Source organism: Cervus elaphus, chromosome 8, assembly GCF_910594005.1.
Source record: "Cervus elaphus chromosome 8, mCerEla1.1, whole genome shotgun sequence".
In the NCBI taxonomy this organism is placed as follows: Eukaryota; Metazoa; Chordata; class Mammalia; order Artiodactyla; family Cervidae; genus Cervus; species Cervus elaphus.
In genome coordinates, this window is record NC_057822.1 from 39,007,461 (window position 1) to 39,033,112 (window position 25,652).

At 39.4% G+C, this 25,652-nt stretch overlaps 1 protein-coding gene across 2 annotated transcripts in view; it reads right to left on the reverse strand.

The window, feature by feature from the left end:
• CPO (carboxypeptidase O) overlaps positions 1-20,216 on the reverse strand; it is a 31,807-nt gene extending 11,591 nt beyond the window's left edge. The window contains exons 1-6 of one of the 2 annotated variants that reach the window (XM_043910622.1): positions 20,101-20,216; positions 8,847-8,946; positions 6,817-6,918; positions 3,220-3,324; positions 2,001-2,111; positions 459-549 (exon numbers count right to left, since the gene is read on the reverse strand). In XM_043910622.1, the coding sequence (XP_043766557.1) occupies positions 459-549; positions 2,001-2,111; positions 3,220-3,324; positions 6,817-6,918; positions 8,847-8,946; positions 20,101-20,168 (577 nt within the window). In that variant the 5' untranslated portion in view covers positions 20,169-20,216. The remainder of the gene's footprint in view (positions 1-458; positions 550-2,000; positions 2,112-3,219; positions 3,325-6,816; positions 6,919-8,846; positions 8,947-20,100) is intronic. The other variant, XM_043910623.1, reaches the window with a different exon arrangement.
• Between the last annotated feature and the right edge of the window lie 5,436 nt (positions 20,217-25,652).

A 25,652-nucleotide genomic window follows, 5' to 3' on the forward strand; every position in this document is an offset into this window, starting at 1 on the left:
GAGGAATCGGGTGGAGAGGGAGGTGGGAGGGGGGATCGGGATTGGGAATACATGTAAATCCATGGCTGATTCATATCAATGTATGACAAACCCACTGGAAAAAAAAAAAAAACTATAAAAAAAAAAAAAGAAAAAAAAAATAAAACAAAGTGATGGATTTCAAACATATTCACACCGATCAAAGTCATCGTTGCTCTTTTTTAGGCAATCTCACTTGAAAAGTCTTGCATATGAGTGTTGCTGTTCTTATTGCATAGATAATATCATCTCTTTAGACAGAGTAACACTGACCAGGAAGTCCAGAAAGCTATACAAAATTTGATGTTTATTTCAAAAGTTGCATATATAAATAGTACTAACTCTAGTAATGCACGTCTTTCCTGGCTTCTCTGCTCCATTTTTTTGTTTTTTGTTATTCATCTACTTACTAATGACGTACTTAGTAAGCGTGTACTTACTACACCAGGATGCATCAAAATTTCGATTGAGATCTGTTCCAAAACACGTGCCATTATTATGGGATGAACGGGACTTCCTCCAAAGCCGATCCTGTAACAGGGAAACAAACAGGGATGCTGTCATTCTAAGGTCTCATAAATCACAGTGTAAGTGATAATGGGTGGTCCTCGAACACGAAAAATAGTTCCTAGGATTGTCTGGAAGAACCTGCCTCAACATTATGAAGCTAGTGCATTTAATTTTTAGTCCCCCAGATGGGTTAGTAACCCCCAATAACAGGAACATCTGTACCACACTAAGTGCACATGTGTGTAAACCATCACTTTGGAAGGGTAATTTGGCCTCTCCCTCATGGGCGGATTAATAGTGCCTGGTGGGTGTAATCTGCTTAATCAGGAAAAGCTTCAGAGAGTCATTTTTTTAGGTCCAAGTGATAAAGAATGAAAGAGAAATGGCTTGGCAGATGGAAAAAGGCTCTTCCAGGTGCATCAGAGATGGTTTGTGCACATTTCTGGAGGCAGACAACTGACGAGTAGAGACAGGGCTAAAGACATGTTTCACCAGACAAGCCGGGAGGGAAGGGCTTGATTTATACTGGGCCAGAGAGGCCGTTACAGAGAAAGGGGTCCCTTGAAAGTCTGGGGGAGCCGGAAGAAGTGGGAGGAATGAAGACTCCCTAGAAACAGGGGCTCTGACTTCTGGAGCAGTATGCTTCAGAAACATTTTAAAAGAGGAAGTTGTCTATTAAATAAAAATCTTGGATTTCCCTGGTGGTGTAGCGGATATGAATCCGCTTGTCGCTGCAGGGTTCAATCCCTGGTCAGGAAGACCCCCACATGCCACAGAGCAACTAAGCCTGTGCCCCGCAGCTCCTGAGCTGCGCACCCGCAATTCTGTGCTCGGCGACAGAAGCCACCGCAGTGATACGTCTGCACACAGCAACGAAGAGTACCCCCAGCTTACCGCAACTGGAGAAAGCCTGCACAAAGCAACAAAGACCCAACGCAGCACCCCCACCCAAAAAAAAAATGATAATGTTATGAGATGCTCCCCCCTGCCCCCAACTCCATACGCATGACCATCATGGAAAAATAAAGGTTGGGTTAGAATTTATAGATTATTTGTGCCACTCGTGTTTCAAGAACTGATTTAAGGATACACGGTAGTACGGGAATTTTATACCAACATAATCCTTATCAGGTGACAGGCAATCCACAAATTTTATTTTATTTTATTTTTCATTTATTTTTATTAGTTGGAGGCAATCCACAAATTTTAAGGAGATGGAGTTGAAGAAACATTAAGTCTGAAAAACTGGGAATATGTCAAAAACAAACAAAAAAACATGTTCAAAAAAGGCCTTCAGCGTCCCCAATCCTTAGATTGTTGACTTAAAAATGTGGATTTTAATCCCAAATGAGGTTTCTTCCTTTAAATGACCACAAAACATTTTTATAGTTGCAGTGACTGAAGTCAGAAAATGAACCTGAATCAAGATCTAGTTTGTGAACCCATCCCAGGACCAAACTCAATGTACTCACAGCCGTCCAAGTGTAGATGTAACCATCTATGTTAAGAACTGGAAGCACATAGAAGTCCAGCTTTTTAAGGAGCCTTCTTATCCTTTGGTTGTCTTTATAGTTCTGTAGAATCTGGACATTTAATAGGAAAATGTTTGGAATGATCCTGGTAAGAGGTCTTTTCTCTCAATTTTCTAACAATTTCAGCTTAATCGTAGGAGGTGAGTGTGCACTGGCCTTTGCCCATCAATCCTGCCTCAATTGTCCTGTTCAATGTTGTAGTCTTTCTGAAACCTCTGCATGCATCAGAATCACCTGGAGGCTGGCTTGTTAACATACTGCCCACCTGGCTACACAGCCCCATCTCCACCCCCAGCCCCAATTCACTAGGTATGAGGTAGTGAGGTGGAAACCCAGAATTTGCATTTTGAACAAGTTCCCAGTTACGTTGATGCTATGGGTCTAGGAACCAGATTTTGAGAACTACTCCTTGTGGATGTCATCCTGTCTGGGCTTCTGAAAAGGCTTGACACAAAAGTATTTTATACTAATTTTAAAGTCTTGTTCCCTAAGGAGGGGTACAGGTAATATGTGAGAATTCACGGAGCAAGGTATTGATAGTTTCTATGTGCTAATCTCTTAATCACAACAGGCACTGAAGTAGTCATTTCACACAATTTTTGCAGGTGAAAAACTAGGGGTCCTGGTGTTAGAAATTGTGCACCAGACTGTTAGAAAGAGATGGCTCTGGGATTTAAACTCATCTGACTCCCAAGATGTATTTTCTTCTCCATTTACATTTGTTTACCTTCCAATAAAAGTGATTTGGGGTGCACTAGAAAGACAACAGAACATCTAACTCAGTTTTCAGTGAACCTATTTATGAATTCCATTCACTTTGAGGTGAAGGAGCAGTTCAGTGGAGAGCTGCCTTGCCGATATGTGAAAAGAAACATGCTCTCCAAATAGCTGAGACGTGACAGGTATTTTGTAGGGTAGTTAGCCACCTGGTGGCTCAGACAGTAAAGAATCCATCTGCAATGTGGGAGACCTGGGTTCAGTCCCTGGGTTGGGAAGATCCCCTAGAGGAGGGCATGGCAACCCCCTCTAGGATTCTTGCCTGGAGAATCCCCATGGACAGAGGAGCCTGGCAGGCTACAGTCCATGGGGTTGCAAAGAGTCAGACACGACTGAGCAACTAAGCACAACTAGCCATTGTGAGGAAGTTAAAAACACTTACGTCTTTCACAAACCACTGGCAGAAAGCAGGGGCAATCCATTCCCTGGCATGAATTCCACAGTCCATCCAAATAATCTTCTTGGGGTTATTGGATGGTTGGCTGATCTGGAGGGGACATTTGTGTTCCATTATCAAACAATTGCTTATGATTGCAAGCCACTGTGAAAAGTTACTAGATTTTGTTTTATTCCCCTCCATTTTATTCTGTCTCTCTCCATTCTGTGGTTTCAAGGATGAGGCAAGGCTGCTGGCAAAGACACCCACCAATATGACCCTCCTATGGTTACACTTGCTGTCTTTCTGTTACCTTGGTTGTTGTTCTTAGGACAGCTTACTGACTCCCCTGTGTCCCCTTCATAAAGCCTGGTCTCCCCTATACCTTAAATTATTCCCTAACTTTAAATAAAGGCTAAAACTTCCAAGCCAAAAACTGTGATGCTAAATTTCTATAAACCTTATGAAACCTTCCCACGTAGAGTTCACTCACAGTGAAAAAGTACACAAGTAGTAACATTCAAGAATCAAAAGAAGTAAAATTGAATCCCAGTCTACATTTAAGGACTTCCCCAATGGCTCAGCAGTAAAGAACCCCCCTGCCAATGCAGGAGACATAAGAAACACCGAATTGATCTCTGGGTTGGGAAGATACCCTGGAGAAGGAAATGGCAACCTGCTCCAGTATTTCTGCCTAGAAAATCACATGGACAGAGGAGCCTGGCAGGCTATAGTTCATAGGGTCGCAAAGAGTTAGACATGACTGAAGTGACTTAACATGCACACATGCACTACATTTAAACTTCTTGAAAACTGTGAAAGGATCCAAATACACAATGTCCTGCGATACTTATTAAATTCATTAATTTCTCCTTTCCTTAGAGACTCCTCCAGTACCAGCTGACCCAGTCTTCTTTCTCCTCTTCCCACTTGTTCTTGTCTATCAGGTTAGCCTCACTCAAGCAATAGAGATCCTCTCCTCTTTCGGGGCAATTAAAGATTCTCTTTGACGGAGAAATTGTGAACATGCCCATGTTTGTAACAGTCACATCTGGTTCTGTTTTGTAAATGTCCTGGACTCTTTATCATTGAAAGCTCTCGGGAGTTGGACTGATGAAGGTTCTCCCTCTGTATCTTTGAGAAAGTTACAAATTTTGAAATATGCAGCTTGAATTCATCATATTCAAGGAATTTTTCCTTTTAGCCTCACCCATTTTCAAAGCTCCTAATCTACCTTTTACCTTAAATTCTGTCTTATAATTCCCTCTTTTATGAGTATATATATATGACCATAAGTTTATCTTTATTGCCTCCTTATTACATGCCAATTCTCTTTTTAAAAAGATGTCCTGTGCAAAAGATGTTTAGATGTCTTCTTGGCTGACTCAGCTCAGCTTAACAACCTATGGAAAGTCACATAGGTAGGTGGCCCACATTTAACATAGCAGTCAACTCCTCGGTAAATTCTGTTTTAAAGTCAATAGACATTTTTGTAACTGTGAGTAACTAAAATTTGAGGATGTGCTTTGCAAAATAACATGTCTATAATAAGTAGTAAGAGGACAGCAAACAAATAATGCTAGTTTTTAATGCCAAACTGCTTTGGTGGTGGTTCTGGAAGAGCAGTCCTGGGCCAGTGATATCAGCACCAGCTAGGAACTTGTTAGAAATGCATTGTGGTCCTGAAACGTGTGCCTGGGGTGTGCCTCGTCGCTCAGTCGTGTCCAACTCTTTGTGACCTCATGGACTGTAGCCCACCAGGCTCCTCTGTCCATGGGGATTCTCCAGGCAAGAATACCAGAATGGGTTGCCATGCCTTCTCCAGGGGATCTTCCCGACTCAGGGATTGAACCCGGGTCTCCCACATTGCAGGTAGATTCTTTACCGTCTGAGCCACCAGGGAAGCCCTCTGAAACTTGAGTGTGCATCAAAATGGCCTGGGGGAGGGCTTGTTAAAACACAGATTGCTGGGCCCAACCCCAGAGTTTCTGATTCAGTAGATCTGCAGTTAGGCCCAAGCATGTGCATTTCTAACAAGTTCCCAGGTGACGCTGATGCTGCTGGTCCAGGGCCGCCCTTTGAAAACCCGCTGATTAGGTGCAGCAGTCATCAACCCTGCTTGTACCTTAGGGTCATCTAGGGAGCTTTCAAGGGGTGCCTGGGACCCATCCTGGAGCAATTAGCTCAGAATCTCTGTGAATGGGACCCAGGCATCAGTATTAAGCAAGCAGGACTGAAAAATCACTGGTCTGAACCTGAGAGTCTGTGGAAAAGTGGTTAATCAGCCTCAAACACTTTTCATTATGTCATATGCAAAAGGGGCAGAGAACTTTGGGACCAGCTTATTCCTCTGGCTATGCTATGATCTGACATTGTGACTTTGCACAAGTCACTTTACTTCTCTGGGTCTTTGTTCCCTCATAAAATGAGGGAACCAAAAATAAAGGTTGTCCATAATGTTCAAATATTTTTTTATGGAAAATAATGTGTTAAAGAAAGCTGAGTGCCGAAGAACTGATGCTTTTGAACTGTGGTGTTAGAGAAGACTCTTGAGAGTCTCTTGGACTGCAAGGAGATCCAACCAGTCCATCCTAAAGGAGATCAGTCCTGAATATTCATTGGAAGGACTGATGTTGAAGCTGAAACTCCAATACTTTGGCCACCTGATGTGAAGAACTGACTCATTTGAAGAGGCTCTGATGCTGGGAGGGATTGAGGGCAGGAGGAGAAGGGGATGACAGAGGATGAGATGGTTGGATGGCATCACTGACTCAATGGACATGAGTTTGGGTAAACTGGGAGTTGGTGACGGACAGGGAGGCCTGGCATGCTGCAGTCCATGGGGTTGCAAAGAGTCGGACACGACTGAGTGACTGAACTGAACTGAATGTGTTAAAAAACAATTTTGTAAAAACTCAAAAGCATGAAAAGTGAACTGGGGATTTCACCCTTCTGCAGACCATACTTCCTGCCCCCGCCCACCCCAACTGTGGGAACACTGGAGGAATCCAGGCCTTCACAGAACACAGTCTGGAAACCGCTCAGCCAGAATGTCTTAAGTTCTTTTCAGCCACCATCCGCAATTCTAAGTTCCTCAGTTTTAGCAGGGACAAGGGAAGCACAGCAGGAAGGAAAACTAAGGGGTAAGTTCTTATTTCTGGACCTTAGGTAGTGCAGTGGTAAAGAATCCTAGTGCCAATGAAGGAGTCTGAAGAAATGCAGGTTTGATTCCTAGGTCAGGAGCATCCCCTAGAGAAGGAAATGGCAACCCACTCCAGTATTCTTGCCTGGGAAATCCCATGGATGGAGGGCCCCAATGGGCTACACGGGGCTGCAGAGTTGGACACGACTGAGCGACTGAGCAGGCAAGCCCATGGTGTCACACAACCATTCCAAGTTCTCTTTGCTTCCGAACATGATTCCACCCAGGTGATTAATATGTAAGCATTTACAAGTTGTTAATTTTAAAAGCCCAGTTTGGGGTGGAAAAGTCAGCATCTCTCTGTCCTGTCTCTTTAACCTTGTCCGTACTTGTGACTAGAGCCCCTGAATAGTAAGCAAATATCCTTGGGTAAGGCTGTAACTCTCAGCCTTCTCACTCACCTTCAAATAATACATGGGCCGGCTCTCATAGGTCATTCCTAGGAAATGCTGTGTCACCACTTCAGTGTACTTCTCCCTTATCTCACTCATCCACTGGTAGATCTGAAACAGCCAGGGAGGACTGAGGTTATCAATCAGAAGATCCTTTGCTTGCCTCTAATTAAGATAATTGTTTCTTTCATCAAGATACTGAACTTTCAACTCTTGGCTCTTCATTAGCACACAAATGAAAGACAACCAATGAATTACAACTGTCCTTTCTCCCCTTTTCTTTAACACCACCCAGGCTAGGACACCCTGTTGAACTTCACAAATAAATGATTGAGAATGATCAAGTTCAACAATGCAGAATAACACTTCCGAAACATTGTCCAATCACACAATCTTCAAATAGCCACCAGCCTTCTGGACTTTGCTGTGGCACTCAATCATGCCAGAAATTTCAGGATAAGCTTATTTTGTGGGATCTTCTTTGAATCCCCAAAATATCCTTTGTTAATGTCCATGAATCCAAAATTAGAGAAGAGTCTGGGTATGCCCCTTCACAGAACAGTGAAATTTCTAAATCAAGACCAAGTTAATAACTTTAAGGAGAGAATGAAATAAGGTCCTTTAAGGGTCCTTTAAGGGAGAATGAAATAAGCAATTAACCAAGATAAGACATATTAGGACAGTCCTCAGCATATGATACCCTCCACATTCAATTTCTGTATAGTAGAATTATCTGAATGATAAGAATTATGGTAAATGATAATAATTAATTTGGCATAACAAATTCTATTTGGATTTCTGTGTCTCAATTGACTTTGTCTCAATTCTGTCTCAATTCTGACACAAATTTCTGTGTCTCAATTGACTTTCATCTTAGCATGGAATATCTATGGATAAAATGCATTATTAAATGAGGGAAGAGATTAACAACTCATCACATGGGTACTATATGCTTTTCTGTGATGAGACTGGATCAGATGCAGGTGCCCTGAGTCCTGGGAGAGAGATAAATAGCACATCACAGTTGCAGCTATCATTTTATTTATTGCTTCATCAGTAAAAGTGTAGCCTATTTCATTTACTCTCACAACCAAACTGCGGGAGAAGTACTGCTATTCCTTTTTCACATATAAGGAAACTGAGGAACAAAGAGATTAAATGCCTTGGACAAGGTCAAAGAGCAAGTAACCAAGCCAAGTTTATCTCGTCTCTGATACCAGCACATACACTTCTCATGGGTCTTACTGGATCTTGTTAAGAAAAAAAAAATCTAAGAGACTTTAGTATTTTGGGGTGAATGTTACAGAGGAAAGTGTAACTTTTTTCTTGTACTCTTTGGAAAAAAATATGGAAAATATTAATATATTTCCCAAGACTGAGGAAATAAGTGGCAAAGCCTGGCTGGAGGGCAACTTGGGCATTTATATAAAAAACGTAAATGATTGTTTAACCCAGCAATTCTATTTTTAGAAATTTATACTTCAAAAGAAGTGTTACATACATATATACACTGCATATATGCATAAATACTTTTTACTGTATCCAGTTTCAGAAACCACTAAACATATCTTCATAGCAATACAAATATTTCTTTTGAGAGAGGTTGCCTGTGTTTCTTCTATTCTACCGGAAATACCACTCTTTTAGCTAAACAGGATTCAATCAGAAGGCTTCTCCACCCGTGTTTTACATCCATATACACACTGATCCTGCCCTACTTAAAGCAGCTAAAAGACTTGATGAACAAGAGTAACATTTAATTTTGACCCATGTTTACACTAGAAAAACTGGGGCATTCTTTTCCATTTTTTTTCTTTTGGTTGTTGATTTACTTTTTTATTTCTATCACTAGATTTGTATCTGTAATGGTGATGGTCACAGAATGATGTTTGTGAATCCCTTGACCTCAGTGCACAGACAAATCTCAACTTCTCATTTGGAGGCCCTCTGGTCTGCAGATATTAACAGTGAACTATGCCTTGCCCACCATAAAGCAGTTGTAACTACCACCAACCCCCACACCATGCGTCCGTGCTCACCTCCCCCATGGGGTGGTATCTGTTATAAGAATATGTCTCCAGGATCCTCCATGGACTCGCCACTTTATCCACAACTTCTTGTCTCTGTTGTGTGAGGGATCTGCAAAGACAAAAAGCAGCAATGAAACCAGGATTATCATGAGGGTTGGAAGGTTGATGATAAAAGTAGTGGAAACCAACATGCACAGAACCCTGAGGACAGAAGTCAGTCCTCATGTCTCGCCTGTGCAGCTTACTCACTGTGAGACCATGGGTACCACTAAGCCCCTCTGAACTGCAGTTTCTTCATCTGCAGGTTGGGGACAGCCATTCCCACTTTGCAGGGAGGCTGGGATAATTCAGCAAGATGTTGTAGATAAGAACACTTTTTAAATTTGTAAAATAAAGAATAAGATTTATTGAACTGAAACTTACTGTGAGACATTCATTAGATTAACCAATTTGAATCTCTCACTTTTCTGGAAAACTCTAAGATGAGATATTCTTTTTTTTTTTTTTTTTTAGCCACATCCTGAGGCATATGGAACCTTTGTTCCCAGACCAGGGATCAAACCCATGTTTCCTGACCTGGAAAGTGAAGTCTTAGCCACTGGACCACTGGTTAAGTCCTAAGATAAGGTATTCTCTTTTTAAAAACATAATTTTATTTATTTTTGGCTGCACTGGGTCTTTTTGTTGCTACAAGTGGGCTTTCTCTAGCTGCTGTGAGCAGGGGCTACATTCTAGTTGCAGTGCTGGTGTTTCTCATTGCAGTGGCTTCTCTTGTTGCAGCTCCCAGATTCTAAAGCACAGGCTCAGTGGTTGTGGCACATGGGCTTAGCTGCTCCACAGCACACAGAATCTTCCCAGACCAGGGATCAAACCACACCTCATGTGTCTGCAGGTAGATTCTTTATCACTGAGCCACCAGGGAAGCCCCAAAGTATTCTTATTACCCCCATTTCAGAGATGAAGAAATTGGGTCACAGGGAAAGTATTGTTAGGACTTAAACTCTGACAGCCTGAGTGAAAAGCCTGAAGTATTAACCTCAATACTGTATACAGTTGTAAGAATCTTTATGCAGTGGTTTATATTTTTTTAAAACAAGCTTTGTTTTTTAGAGGAGTTTTAGGTTCACAGCAAAATTGGATGAAAAATACTGAGAGTTCCCATATACTTGCTGTTCCCTGCCACCTCTGACACACACAACCTCCCCCATTACCAACATCCCACACCAGAGCAGTCTATTTGTTATAATAAACCTACATAGACACATCATTATTTCCCAAAGTCCATAGGTTACACGAGGGTTCACTCTTGCTGTTGTACATTCTATGGATTTGGACAAATGCATAATGATGTGTAGCCACCATTATATTAATAGTATCATACAGAAGAGCTTCACTGCCCTAGAAATCTTCTCTGATCTGCCTATGCATCTTCCCCTCCTACCTAACCCCTGGCAACCACTGATCTTTTCAGTTTTAGTTTTGCCTTTTATAGAATGTCATGTAGTTGGAATCATGCAGCATGTGGCCTTTTCAGATTGGTTTCCTTCACTTAGTAATATGTATTTAACTTTCTTCTATGTCTTTTTAGGGCTTGATAGTTCATTTCTTTTTGTGCGTGCTAAGTCGCTTCAGTTGTGTCCAACTGAACAACCTATGGACTGTAGCCTCCAGGCTCCTCTGTCCATGGGGATTCTCCAGGCAAGAATACTGGAGTGTCCCCTCCTCCAAGGGATCGTCCCAACCCAGGATCCAACCCAGGTCTCTTATGTCTCTTGCCTTAGCAGGCAGGTTTTTAGCGCTGTCTGGTCTACTGTCTATCTTGCCATAGTTTATTTATCCATTCACCCACTGAAGAATATCTTGGTGGCTTCCACGTTTTGGAAGTTATGAGTGAAGCTGCCATAGGTAGCTGTGTGCAGTGTTTTGTGGACATAAGTTTTCAATTCATTTTGGATCATACCAAATTGGATCATACCAATTCATTTTGGATCCTACCACGGAGCATGTTTGCTAGATCATATGGCAAGAGTATGTTTAGTTTTGTAAGAAACTACCAAATGGTCTTCCAGAGCAACTGAAAGAACTATGCCATTTCTCATTTTCTCCAGCAAGGTTTTCTATGTTTATTTGCCACCTGTGTATCTTCTTTGCTGAGGTGTGTCCATTCAGGTCCTTTGTCCATTTTTAAAATCAGGTTGTCTCTTTGTTATTACTAACAAAGAGTTCTTTGTATGTTTTAGATAACTGTGCTTTATCAGATATGTCTTTTGCAAATATTTTCTCTCACTTTGTGGCTTGTCTTTGCCTCCTCTTGACATTATCTTTTGCATAAGTTTTTAATTTTAATAAAGCATAAGCTATCAATTATTTACTTCATGGTTCATGTCTTTGGTGATGTATTTAAAAAATCATCACTATTCCCAAATTTATCTAGACTTTCTCCTACATTATCTTCTAGGAGTTTTATGGTTTTACATTTTACATTTTTTAGGTCTATAATCCATTTTGAGTTAATTTTGTAAAGAATGTAGGTCTGTGTCTAGATTCACTTTTTTTGTGTGTGTGGATGTCCAATTGTTCCAGCACCATTTATTGGATTTTTTCAATTTTTTTTCCTTTATCTACTGATATGATCATGATTACATTAATTGGTTATCAAATGTTAAACTAAACTTGCATATCTGGGATAAATTCAGTCAGTGGACATGGTGTATAATTCATTTTGTACATTTTTGGATTTAATTTGCTAGTGTTTTGTGATGGATTTTTACATCTATGTTCATGAGAGATATTGATCTATAGTGTTTTTTCCTCATGATGTCTTTGACTGGTTTTGATATTTGGTTGGCCCCAAAGAATGAATTAAAAAGTATTCCCTCTGCTTCTATTTTTTAGATGAGACTGTAGAGATATAACTTTTTCCTTAAATATTTCATAGAATTCACTGAACACGTCTGGGCTTGGTGCTTTGTTTTGTAAGGTTATTAACTATTGATTCAATTTCTATAACAACATATTCTTTGTTGCTTAGTTGCTAAGTCATGTGACCCCATGTAGCCCACCAGGTTCCTCTGTGGGAACCCCATGTAGCCCAGGTTCCTCTGTCCTTGGGATTTCCCAGGCAAGAACAATGGAGTGGATTGGGTTGCCATTTCCTTCTCCAGTGGCTCTTCCCAACTCAGGGATAGAACCCAGGTCTCCTGCATTGGCAGATGGATTCTTTACCACTGAGACACCTGGAAAGCCCATAATAGATAAAGGCCTATGTAATGGATTGCCATGTATGGCTTATATTTTAACAAACAGTTTGATAAAAGTATTCAATGCCTCTCCTTTGTGCCAGAACAATAATATACAATATATGATTTATTCTCATTACAACTCTGTGAAATGTCATCATCCATGTTCTACAAATAAGGAAAGTAGGCCAAGAGAAATCAAGTAACTTGCAAACAGTCACAGAGTTAGTAAGTCATAGAGCTAATTCTCTGTCTCCAAACCACACAAATGTTTGAGGAATGTTTTGGTTCCCTAACTAAAAGTCTTTACCTAAGTTAAAAGTAGGGTTATATTTTCATTATGAGAGCATAGTAATTGATCATTCATTTACCCAATAACTATATTTGGAGTGATTTCTTTCTATGTTAATAGCACTAGGATGTGAGTTTTTAGTGAAGCTAGGATGTGAACTTTTGGATAGAGAGAAAGAAATGTGTTAGTGATCTAATTAGCTAATGTTTCAATGATTTTATCTATTTTCTCACATTTTTTTTTCTCTGAATGTTCTGGCATTATATTTAGCCTCATTTTATAATCTGTAAAATGGGAATAATACCTTTCCAAGGGGTTCTTATGAGGATTAAATTAGTTAGTCCATGTTTTAAAATAAGCTAATTTCTGGAACGTAGTTAATGCTTAATGTATGTGAAAACATAGTAGCAATTCAAAACAATGCTGAGTAAAAACCCTATTTTGCTACAATAATATTGAAAATAATAATTATATGGAGAATAATTTGCCATCTAACTGATATTATCTTCAAACAATATCAAACTACAAAATATTTTGATAGAATCAGTTAAAACTCAAGTTCAATTCACATTATATAACTCCAATGTAGAACTGACTATATTTAATTTTTTAATCTGTTCAATTAGCACCATGTACCATAATAATCACCCACTGGAGTAGAAATCAATTTCTCTACACAATTCCATGATTTTAATTGTTACTAATATTAATAATAATAATCTGAACTTAGCAGAAGCTCTTTATCTTCAAAACTGTAAATGTTTTATTGTTAAATGAGTAGTATTTCATTTAGGTTGTCCAAGAAAAGCTCACAAGATATGATTGTCTAGATAATTAGTTAAAACAATGAAATGAATTTTAAAAGGAGATTACAAGAAACAAATGCTGTTAAAATTGTAATTGTTGTGGAGCAATACACTTTTCCACTCAAGGATGAATCTCTAATGCTTATCATCTATTCAATTTTTTAAGAAAACCAGAGTGCTTCAGAATGAACAATTTCAGTTTAAAAATACTATAAGTGTAATATGTTGAGGCCGATTATTTACAAAACATATTATCATTTTATAAAGAAAACACATACATCCCTTGGTGTGTTTAAAATTTAAAAAAATTCAACTTACCCATAAATTTTCAGAAACTCATTTCATCTGCTATTATCAAATAATCATCTAGTATATATATGTTATATTAACGTTTGTTAACCCTTTTGGGCACTATAGTCTAGGCACCAGTCTAAACATTTACATTATTATCTTATCTAATTTATTCAATGACCCAATAGGTAGGCACCCTTGGGACTCTATGCAAAAGTGATAACACAGTAATAGTAATAGAATATAGATTTCTTCCTTACAGAGCTTAAAATCTACTTAAGGAAGTGAGATATAAATACATGAAAAGCAAAATAACTTAGCTATTAAGAAATATAAAGTGAGGTATGATGAGCTAGAGCCTAACTACCAATTAAATAGTGCACTAAGTGTATTGAGGACAGGAGAGAGAGAATCCCAAACTGAAGAGTAGTTGGTAATAATAGCGACCAATATTTTACAAGCAATTATGCATGTCAGCACTGTTCTAACTCTACATATAATTCTAACAACAATCCTTAAGGTAAATTCTAGTATCCTAGGTTGTTGGGTTTTTTTTTCTCCTGTGAAGATTTTGTTACAGAGGCTAAATTAGGCATTTGCGTGCATGCTAAATCACTTGAGTCATACCTGACTCATTGCGACCCCACGGGCTATAGCCTACCAGGCTCCTCTGTCCATGGGATTCTCCAGGCAAGAATACTGGAGTGGGTTGCCATGCCCTCCTCCAGGGGATCTTCCTGACTTTGGGATCTAACCCACGAATCTCACATCTACCTGCATTGGCAGGGGGGTTCTTTACCACTAGTGCCACCTGGGAAGTCAAATTATATGTTTATTATACTCTAGAAAACATGCATTAAAATGTTTATTAGCCTATTTTTTTAAATTATCGATCTCTAATTTGGACTACAAAGAAAGCTAAATAAATGTTAGCACTATAAATGCATCAGGACCTCGTTTTGGTGCTTTTGCAGAATGGGGAGAGGAGAGGAAATGAAGCTAATGAGAAGAGTCTTTTCAGCCCTTCCTTCTCACTCTTCACACTGGCTGTCCAACTGAGAAAGGAGATCACTGCAGATGCTTTCCTGTGGGGTTGGGACCAGGGATAGTGGTTGTTCAAGGCAACACGGTTCTTTCCATCACATAGTTCAGCAAAGGTCTGTTTCGATCACAGTCATCTACTTGGTAACATATAAAAGTGAGTACACTAAAAAGCAGCCTGGCAGCTGGTGAATTCCTGTTTCAACTGAGCTGGTATTCCCAGGCAATTTCACAATATGGAAAGGAATAAATGAAAGGTCACTGGACACTTTCAAGCACCAACCTTCAACTTTGCCCCAGTTAAATGTCTGGAAAATGTGTGAGTATGATGCTTCCTAAGCCCAGCATTGAATGACTGGGTGCATATGATATACAAAAAAAGTGAGCCATATGAGATTTGAACGAAAACCCCTAATATTGGAAGTGCTGATTATTTTACATGAAATTAAACACAGTGCTTACATCTCAAAACCCCAAATGTTACTTAGTTCAAGCAACATATAAACCATATACTTAGAAAAGGCAGCTTCCTGTTTCCAGGCAATTTCTTGGGTGATGCATAATACATGTAGAGAGGGAAGGAAAAAGCTGGCTAATCCCCCGAATTATCACCAGTCTCATCTCACGATCAAATGAAAAGATTATTGTACGTTGTGTATTCTTTTTGAATAGGAATTCATAAAATGTTTAACAGAGAAAATGATCTCTTGGGGTACATTATTAATAAATACTGCAGATCAAAGATTGTCTGATGAAATTTTTTTGGGGATGTTGAAAGAGGCAAAAATCCTAATGTATATTGAGGCAAATTTTGTATTTAAATACTTAGGAAACAGCTACATGAATATTTCATGACAGAAATGTATTTTCAATTTTTTTTCTTTCTTACAAAATTAGCATTTGCTTATAAGTGGAAAATTTAGGAAGTACAGAGAGAAGAAAAATAGAAAAGAGAAGGAAGGAATAATCCTCCCATCTTCCTGAGTTAACCACTGCTGATATTTTGACATATTTCCCTTCAGGCTTTTATCAGTGAATATTTTTTCATAAACAGTGCAAATTATCTCTATATATAATTTTGTATTTGCTTCTTTTTATTATATATTCTACCAGAGACATTTTCTCAAACTAATAGAAACTCATTATAAATATTTTTATTGACTGTATAGTATTTGACAGTAATTACTGGAGCTTCCCAGGTGGTGTTAGTGGTAAAGAAACTGCCTGTCAATGCAGGACATGTAAGAGATAGAGGTTCAATCCCTGGGTTGGAAAGACCCCTTAGAGGAGGGCATGGAAACCCACTCCAGTATCCTCGCCTAGAAAATTGCATGGACAGAGGAGCCTGGTGGGCTACAGTCCAAAGGGTCACAGAGTTGGACATGACTGAGCATGCAGAAGCATCCGTCCTTGATTCATAGTGCTAGATCCAAACAGTTCTACATATTGGGAGTATGTAATATATATAATAGACCACCTCCCTAAATGATCAAGGGAAAGATTACAAAGCTTGTCATCCTTGTTGATTGTAGATTTTCTGGACTACTATTATATCAGATGTTCAAGCTGGTTTTAGAAAAGGCAGAGGAACCAGAGATCAAATTGCCAACATCTGCTGGATCATCGAAAAAGCAAGAGAGCTCCAGAAAAACATCTATTTCTGCTTTACTGACTATGCCAAAGCATTTGACTGTGTGGATCACAATAAACTGTGGAAAATTCTGAAAGAGATGGGAATACCAGACCACCAGACCTGCCTCTTGAGAAACCTATATGCAGGTCAGGAAGCAACAGTTAGAACTGGACATGGAACAACAGACTGGTTCCAAATAGGAAAAGGAGTACATCAAGGCTGTATATTGCCACCCTGCTTATTTAACTTATATGCAGAGTACATCATGAGAAACGCTGGGCTGGAGGAAGCACAAGCTGGAATCAAGATTGCCAGAGAAATATCAATAACCTCAGATATGCAGATGATACCACCCTTATGGCAGAAAGTGAAGAGCAACTAAAAAGCCTCTTGATGAAAGTGAAAGAGCAGAGTGAAAAAGTTGGCTTAAAGCTCAACATTCAGAAAACCAAGATCATGGCATCTGGTCCCATCACTTCATGGCAAATACATGGGGAAACAGTGGAAACAATGGCTGACTTTATTTTTCTGGGCTCCAAAATCACTGCGGATGGTGATTGCAGCCATGAAATTAAAAGACGCTTACTCCTTGGAAGGAAAGTTATGACCAACCTAGACAGCATATTAAAAAGCAGAGACATTACTTTGCCAACAAAGGTCTGTCTAATCAAGGCTATGGTTTTTCCAGTGGTCATGTATGGATGTGAGAGTTGGACTATAAAGAAAGCTGAGCCCAGAAGAATTGATGCTTTTGAACTGTGGTGTTGGAGACGACTCTTGAGAGTCCCTTGGACTGCAAGGAGATCCAACCAGTCCATTCTAAAGGAGATCAGTCCTGGGTGTTCATTGGAAGGACTGATGTTGAAGCTGAAACTCCAATACTTTGGGCACCTGATGCGAAGAGCTGACTCATTGGAAAAGACCCTGATGCTGGAAAAGATTGAGGCCAGGAGGAGAAGGGGACAACAGAGGATGAGATGGTTGGATGGCATCACTGACTCAATGGACATGGGTTTGCGTGGACTCTGGGAGTTGGTGATGGATAGGGAGGCCTGGCGTGCTGCAGTTAATGGGGTCACAAAGAGTTGGACACGACTGAGCAACTGAACTGAACTGATTACATCACAAAGTACAGAAGGAGGATCAAAAATGGCAGCTAACCTATGTTTTGAGTTGGTAAGAGCATTATGAAAGTGGATGTTATTTTATGTTAGTAAATAATAAAATGAAACCCATCAACAAGGACCAGGACTAGCAGATTTGAAATGTTTTGCTCAAGTGCTGGGATGAGGAGCTGTGCACTGGAAGTCATCTTGTCCGATTCCCGGTATCTGAGCCAAATCACTTCCATAATTTAACTTGGGCTTGTCAATCATTTTTAAAATAAAAATTTTATGTATCTACTTTGTAGATATTTGCAAAATGAAGAATAATTGAGGGAAAAGGAAAAGAATTAGCAGCCAAAGATAACAGTGTCCATTTTGGTACTTATCTGGTTTCTTCTATTTTTTTAAGTATTTTTATTACATTTTGTATTCTGCATCTTTCTTTTAGCATAAAACATGTCTTTTCCCATGCTATTAATTTTTTCATAGTTATTATTCTAGTGGATAAATAATATCCTACTGTCATCTGTCATGTATCAATATTTACATACCTTAATATGGGGCATGTAGGTTGTTTCCAAATTTTATAATATTTAATATCATGTTTATCTTATAAATAAAGCTATATCTCAGTGCATATGAGTCTTTCCATAGTTTGTTTTCTCAATATAAATTTACAGAAGAAGGAATACCAGTTCAAAGAATATGTATGTTTGTTTTGCATATAGGGTTATTGTTACCATCTTTCTAAATTCCATATATATGCTTTAGTATACTGTATTGGTCTTTATCTTTCTGGCTTACTTCACTCTGTATAATGGGCTCCAGTTTCATCTCATTAGAACTGATTCAAATGAATGAGACAAGTGCTCAGGCCTGGTGCACTGGGAAGACCCAGAGGAATCAGGTGGAGAGGGAGGTGGGAGGGGGGACTGGGATGGGGAATACGTGTAAATCTATGGCTGATTCATGTCAATGTATGACAAAAACCGCTACAATATTGTAAAGTAATTAGCCTCCAACTAATAAAAATAAATGGAAAAAAAATGGAAAAAAAAAAGAATATGTACGTTTGGAGGTTTGTGATATTTTAAGCAAGTTTTTTATTCCAATCAAAGTCCTGTGTTATATGTAAGTCTTTGTCTATGATTTATGAATGAAGACTCTCAGAAGAGAAGGTAAACACAGTATCTATATGAAACCCAAGTAAAGTAATGAAAACATGAGATAGTGATGTCCAAACAGCTTTAGGTATCACATAGATCCTGGACTTCCTTTACGTATCTGAAATCAGACGGTCTATGAAGCTGAGGGACAGGCTGAGGTCATACAGTTAATCTGGGGCAAAAATTGGACTGGATTTCCCTGCTCAGTGAGAGCGTGTTTGCTGTAGGATTAGATTAAACATGGAACTAAAGAAGAAACACTGTTTCTAACCACACATGCATGATGAGACATATTAAGTGTGCAGAATAATAAACTGTGCATAATACTAATAAAGGAAAATACACTTAATGTTGGAATTACACATACACACAATGTTTAATATATATTATATATTCCAAAAATTTATTCATTATGAGTGGAGAAAGAACACAAAATGGCAAATGACATGAATGAGCAATTTATAAACTGATAAAATGAGTAATAAATAAGACAAAATACTTAACCTTATAAGAAATAAACAAAATGAAAAATAAGTAACTGTGGCTATTTTTCACTTGTCAAATTGGAAAATGCTTAAAAAGTGCTTTCATACACTGTAGTTGGAAGTGTAAATCAATGCAGCTTTCTAGAGGGCACTTTGGCAATATGTAGCAAGATTCTTGAGCTTTTTGCAGCTTCTAACCCAGTGATTCCACTTCTTATAACTTATATTAGGGAAATAATAAAAAATTTGCAACAATAACAACAAAAATTATCATATGGCTGGATGTGCATCACAGCATTATATATAAAAATGACAGTAGAAATCACTCTGCCTTATAGGGTAGCAATGATGGAATATTATTAGTGATTGCATTATGCTTTCAATAAGTTATGAATGCCATAAGAAATTTTGTATAAGACAACTTAACTGAAAAATGTTTGCAGTAGTACTATATGCTTAATTAGCTACCTCACTATCTGTTCAAAAACATCAACAGTAATTATGTCTTAGTGAAGTTGTTTGGTAGTTTTAAACACTTGAAACATTTTCTGAATAATTAGAATAATGTGATTTATCAATGGAGAAATTATGTAAATGAGGGATATAGAATTTTCATTATGGTTTTCTTTTTTCAATTACAAAATATGACATATCTATTGGTATTTATCATACACTGTGCTAGGAAATCTTTGTTGAAGATCTATATATTTATTTAAAGATTATTAGAGTAATGCTCTAGAGAAGGGAATGTCTCACTCCAGTATTCTTGCCTGGAGAATCCCATGGACAGAGGAGCCTGGTGGGCTACGATGCATGGGGTTGCAAAGGGTTGGACACGACTGAAGTAACTTAGCAGCAGCAGCAGCAGAGTAATGCTCAGTTTGATTCCTGGATTGGGAAGAGCCCCTGGAAAAGTATTCTTGCCTGGAGAATTCCATGGACAGAGTAGCTTGGCAAGCTACAGTCCATGGGGCTGCAAAGAGCCAGACACGACTGAGTGACTAACACACACACACACACACACACACACACACACAGAGTAAAGCTCAATGATAAAATTTCAGTCATTATTATTCTCATTTCATGGTGGTGTGCGTAATGGGTAGGAAGAGTGGAGAATCCAACTGCACTGATCTTGAAGAGAAGCTTTCCATTCAGACAATCCAAATCATACCAGTAACCCCTCCTTCCACTTCATACTCACCTATCATATCCCAGCCAACCAGGAACCAGCATACCCAACAGGTAAAAGGTTCCAAGCAGAGGTTTCATTCTTCTGTAAAGAGAGCTAGAAAATCCTGTGCTTCTCCTGCAGGTCAGTGGATCCTGTGTCTCTGAGAATGCATAAGGGCATAGGCTCCCACAGTCAAGATAAGATAAGTCCAGATGTCTCAACAGAAGTTAATACGTAAGCAGTTGCTTCATTAACTCCATCGTGTTGTCAAACAACTTTTTTTTAATAGTGGAAAATTATTTGAATTTTTCTCCTTTAAAACCAACTATATCAAAGCTCTTGGCTCCCCTAGATCCAGAAAGAAGTTTCTTCCCTGTGTAAAGTCCTCAGTTCTAGGAATCCCCATCACCTATACTCAAGAGCAGACTACTCCTGCTCTTTCTTCCACACAGGTCACTGAGTATAATAGCGGCTGTGTCTTCTGCTGTGGTCATGGTGAGCATGATTATTATTTGGGGTCTTCACTTCACTCTGCAACCTAAGGCTTTATCTGGTGTCAAAGGTCTTCTCTTGTTCTGATGGACCACATCATCAGCTTCTTAAACAAACTCAGGCCTCTCCATATCTGAGCAATGAAAACGTTTTAAATCCTTTCCCAAGTGGATTTCCCCATACATTCTTCTTACATAAAGGACTCTTGCCAGACACTGCCTCCCACCCCCATGTTTTTAGACAAACCCATGTTTTAGACAAACAATTTTAGATACGCCTCAAATCTCAAACAGTGACCAGTAAAACAAAGGTTCAAGTTAAGATTACTGATAAAAATCTAACTGAGCTAGGCAAATTTTAGTGCAGAGACGAAAAGGGTTTAAACAGAGTTCTTAGCATCTGGGTTGTGTGTGTGTTCGTTGTTCAGTCGTGTCTGACGCTATGCAGTCCCAACAGGCTCCTCTGCCAATGGAATTCTCCAGGAGATCTTCCTGACTCAGGAAATGAACCTGGGTCTCCTGCATTGCAGGCAGATTCTTTACCATCTGAGTCACCAGGCCATCTCAGCAGTAAAGAATCCGCCTGCAACGCAGGAGACACGAGTTCATTCCCTGAAACAGGAAGATCCCCTAGAGGAAGAAGTGGCAATCCACTTCCGGAACAACCGTGCCTGAAAAATCACATGGACAGAGGGCAGTAGCTGGCTATAGTCCAAAGGGTCACAAAGAGTCAGACACAACTGAGCCACTATTAGAGCATCTCCCCTCATGGTGGGGGTTAGGGTTCCAGAATTTGGGGATCCATCTAAATCCTTTGCCATGTATGATCATTCATCCATTCATTCTTTCTACAAAAATGTAATGAGTACTCTCCAGGTACCAAGCACTATTACAAAGATCAACACATACAAGATGAATGAGGTTCTTTAAATGGAATTCAACGTAGAATTGAGAAGAGAATAAGCAAGTTCACAAACAAATAATACAATTTTGAGTAAAAGAAATCACAGTAAGGAAAGATATGGGTCAAGAATATATTGAGATAGAGAGCCATTCCTGACTGATGTAAGACAGTTCTGAATGATGTTTCTTCAGAGGTCTGTAGAAAAAGTATTTTAAGTAAAGGGGAGCAAAGGTGTAGGGAAGAAATGAGCTTGGCGTGATAGAGGAACTGGAAGGAAATCAGTGTTTAAGTGAAGTGGGAGCAAGAGAGAGTGATGGAAAGTGAGGTCAGAGAGAGAGGCAAGAGGCAGATCTTGTAGAAACCATGGGCCACAGTATGGACTTAGGATTTTTTTCTAAGAAATCATTGAACAGGTTGTGTTTTGATATTTTATTTTTAATTAATCTTATTGATGTAAAGTTGCTTTACAATGTTGTGTTGGGCTACCCAGGTGCCACTAGTGGTAAAGACCTGCCTGCCAATGTGGGAGACATAATAGACATGGGTTCCATCCCTGGGTCAGGAAGGTCCCCTGGAGGAGGGCATGGCAGCCCACTCCAGTATTCTTGTCTGGAGGATCCCTATGGACAGAGGAAAATGGCCAACTCGAGTTCATAGGGTCACAGAGTCGGACATGACTAAAGGGACCACGCACATATGCTGTGTTAGCTTCTACTGTACAGCAAAATCAATCAATCATGTTTATACATATACACCATCCCGTTTGGATTTCCTTCCCATTCAAGCCACCACTACGGATGGAGGTTCATAACACTGCACAGGAGGTGGTGATCAAAACCATCCCCAAGAAAAAGAAATGCAAAAGGAAAATGGCTGTCTGAGGAGGCCTTACAAACAGCTGAAAAAAGAAGAAAAGCAAAAGGCAAAGGAGAAAAGGAAAGATATACCCACCAGAATGCAGAGTTCTAAAGAATAGCAAGGAGAGATAAGAAAGCCTTTTTAAGTAAACAATGCAAAGAAATAGAGTAAAACAACAGGATGGTAAACACTAGTGATCTTTTCAAGAAAATTAGAAATACCAAGGGAACATTTCATGCAAAGATGGGCACAACAAAGGACAGAAATCGTATGGATCTAACAGAAGCAGAAGATATTAAAAGAAGGTGGCAAGAATACACAGAGGAACTATACAAAAAAGATCTTCATGACCCAGGTAACCAAGATGGTGTGATCACGCATCTAGAGCCAGACATCCTGAAATCAGAAATCAAGTGGGCCTTAGAAAGCATCACTATGAACAAAGCTAGTGGAGGTGATGGAATTCCAGCTGAGCTATTTCAATTCCTAAAACATGGCGCTGTGAAAGTGCTGCACTCAATATGCCAACAAATTTGGAAAACTCAGTAGTGGCCACAGGACTGGAAAAGATCAGTTTTCATTCCAATCCCAAGAAACACAATGCCACAGAATGTTCAAACTACTACACAATTGCACTCATCTCACACGCTAGCAAAAGTAACGTTCACAATTCTCCAAGCTAAGCTTCAACAGTATGTGAATCGAGAACTGCCAAATGTTCAAGCTGGATTTAGAAGAGGCAGAGGAACCAGAGATCAAATCACCAACATTCGTTGGATCATAGAAAAGTAAGAGAATTCCAGGAAAACATCTACTTCTGCTTTATTGACTTCGCCAAAGCCTTTGACTGTGTGGATCACAACAAACTGTGGAAAATTCTTCAAGAGATGGGAATACCAGACCACCTGACCTGCCTCTTGGGAAATCTGTATGCAGGTCAAGAAGCAACAGTTAGAACTGGACATGTAACAGCAGACTGGTTCCAAATTGGGAAAGGAGTACCTCAAGGCTGTATATTGTCACCCTGCTTATTTAACTTATATACAGAGTACATCATCAGAAATGTTGGACTGGATGAAGCACAGCTGGAATCAAGATTGCCAGGAAAGATATCAATAACAACAGATATGCAGATGACACCACCCTTATGGCAGAAAGCAAAGAGGAACTAAAGAGCCTCTTGATGAAACTAAAAACAAAGAGCTAAAAAGCTGACTTGAAACACAACATTTTAAAAATGAAGATCATGGCATCTAGTCCCATCACCTCATGGCAAATAGATGGGAAAACAATGGAAACAGTGAGAGACTTTATTTTTTCGGTCTCCAAAATCACTGCAGATGGTGACTGCAGCCATGAAATGAAAAGACGCTTGCGCCTTGGAAGAAGGAGCATATTAAAAAGCAGAGACATTATTTTGCCAACCAAGTTCCATCTAATCAAAGCTATTGTTTTTCCAGTAGTCAGGTATGGATGTGAGAGTTGGACCATAAAGGAAGCTGAGCACCAAAGAATTGATGCTTTTGAACTGTGGTGTTGGAGAAGACTCTTGGGAGTCCCTTCAACTGCAAGGAGATCAAATCAGTCAATCATAACAGAAATCAGTCCTGAATATTCATTGGAAGGACTGATGCTGAAGCTGAAACTCCAATACTTTGGCCACCTGATGCAAACAACTGACTCATTGGGAAAGACCCTGATGCTGGGAAAGATTGATGGCAGGAGGAGAAGGGGATGACAAAGGATGAGATGGTTGGATGGCATCACCAACTGGATGGACATGAGTTTGAGCACACTCCGGGAGTTGGTGATGGACAGAGAGGCCTGGCATGCTGCAGTCCATGGGATTGCAAAGAGTTGGACACGAATGAATGACTGAATTGAACTGAACTTGCACCTTGGAAGAAAAGCAATGACAAACCTAGACAGCATGTTAAAAAGCAGAGACACTAATTTGCCGACAAAGGTACATATAGTCAAAGCTATGGTTTTTCCAGTAGCCATATACAGATGTGAGAGTGCCAAAGAATTGATGCTTTTGAACTGTGATGCTGGAGAAGACTCTAGAGTCTTTTGGATGGCAAAGAGATCAAACCAGTCAATCCTAAAAGAAATCAACCCTAAATATTCATTTGAAGGATTATGAAGATGATTATGAAACTGAAGCTCCAATACTTTGGCCACCTGATGCAAAGAACTGATTCATTGGAAAAGACCCTGATGCTGGGAAAGATTGAAGGCAGAAGAATGAGACGACAGATAATGAGATGGCTGGATGGCATCACCGACTCAATGGACATCAATTTGAACAAGTTCTGGTAGATGGTGAAGGACAGGGATGGCATGTGCAGTCCATGGGGTCTCAAGATTCAGACACAACTGAGTGATTGAACAGCCTCAACAGGTCACCACAATGTACTGAGTAGATTCCCTGTGCTATACAATACACTCACATTAGTTATCTATTTTATACAAGAAGCTCAATATTTAAAAAAAGCAACCAAATAAAAATGTGGGCAGAAGACCTAAATAGACATTTCTCAAAGAAGACATAGAGATGGCTAATAAATGCATGAAAAGATGCTCAACATCACTCAAAATCAAAAGTACATCAAAAATAAATCAAAAGTACATCAAAAATAATCAAAAGTACAATGAGATATCACCTCACACCAGTCAAAATGGCCATCATTAAAAAATTCTAAATCCTGGAGAGGCTGTGCAGAGAAAGGAACCCTCTTGCACTGTTGTTGGGAATGTAAAATGATACGGCCACCATGGAAGTCAGTATGGAGATTCCTCAAAAAATTAGGAATAAAACAACCATATGATGCAGAGATCCCACTATTAGGCATGTACACAGAAGAAACCAAAATTGAAAAGATACGTGTACGCCAATGTTCATTGCAGCACTATTTACAATAGCTAGGACATGGAAGCAACCTAGATATCCATCAACAGTGAATGAATAAAGAATCTGTGGTACATATATACAATGGAACATTAGTCAGCCATGAAAAGAAAGGTATATGAGTCAGTTCTAATGAGGTAGATGAACCTAGAGCCTATTATACAGAGTGAAGTGAGTCAGAAAGAGAAAACAAATATCATATATATGCATATATATAGAATCTAGAAAGATGGTACTGATTAACCTATTTGCAGGGTAGCAATGGAGATACAGACATAGAGAACAGACTTATGGACATAGGTTGGAGGGAGGAGGGCGACCTGGGGATGAATGGAGAGACTAACATGGTAACATATACCCTCAGTTCAGTCAGTCAGTTCAGTTGCTCAGTCACGTCCGACTCTTTGCAGCCCCATGA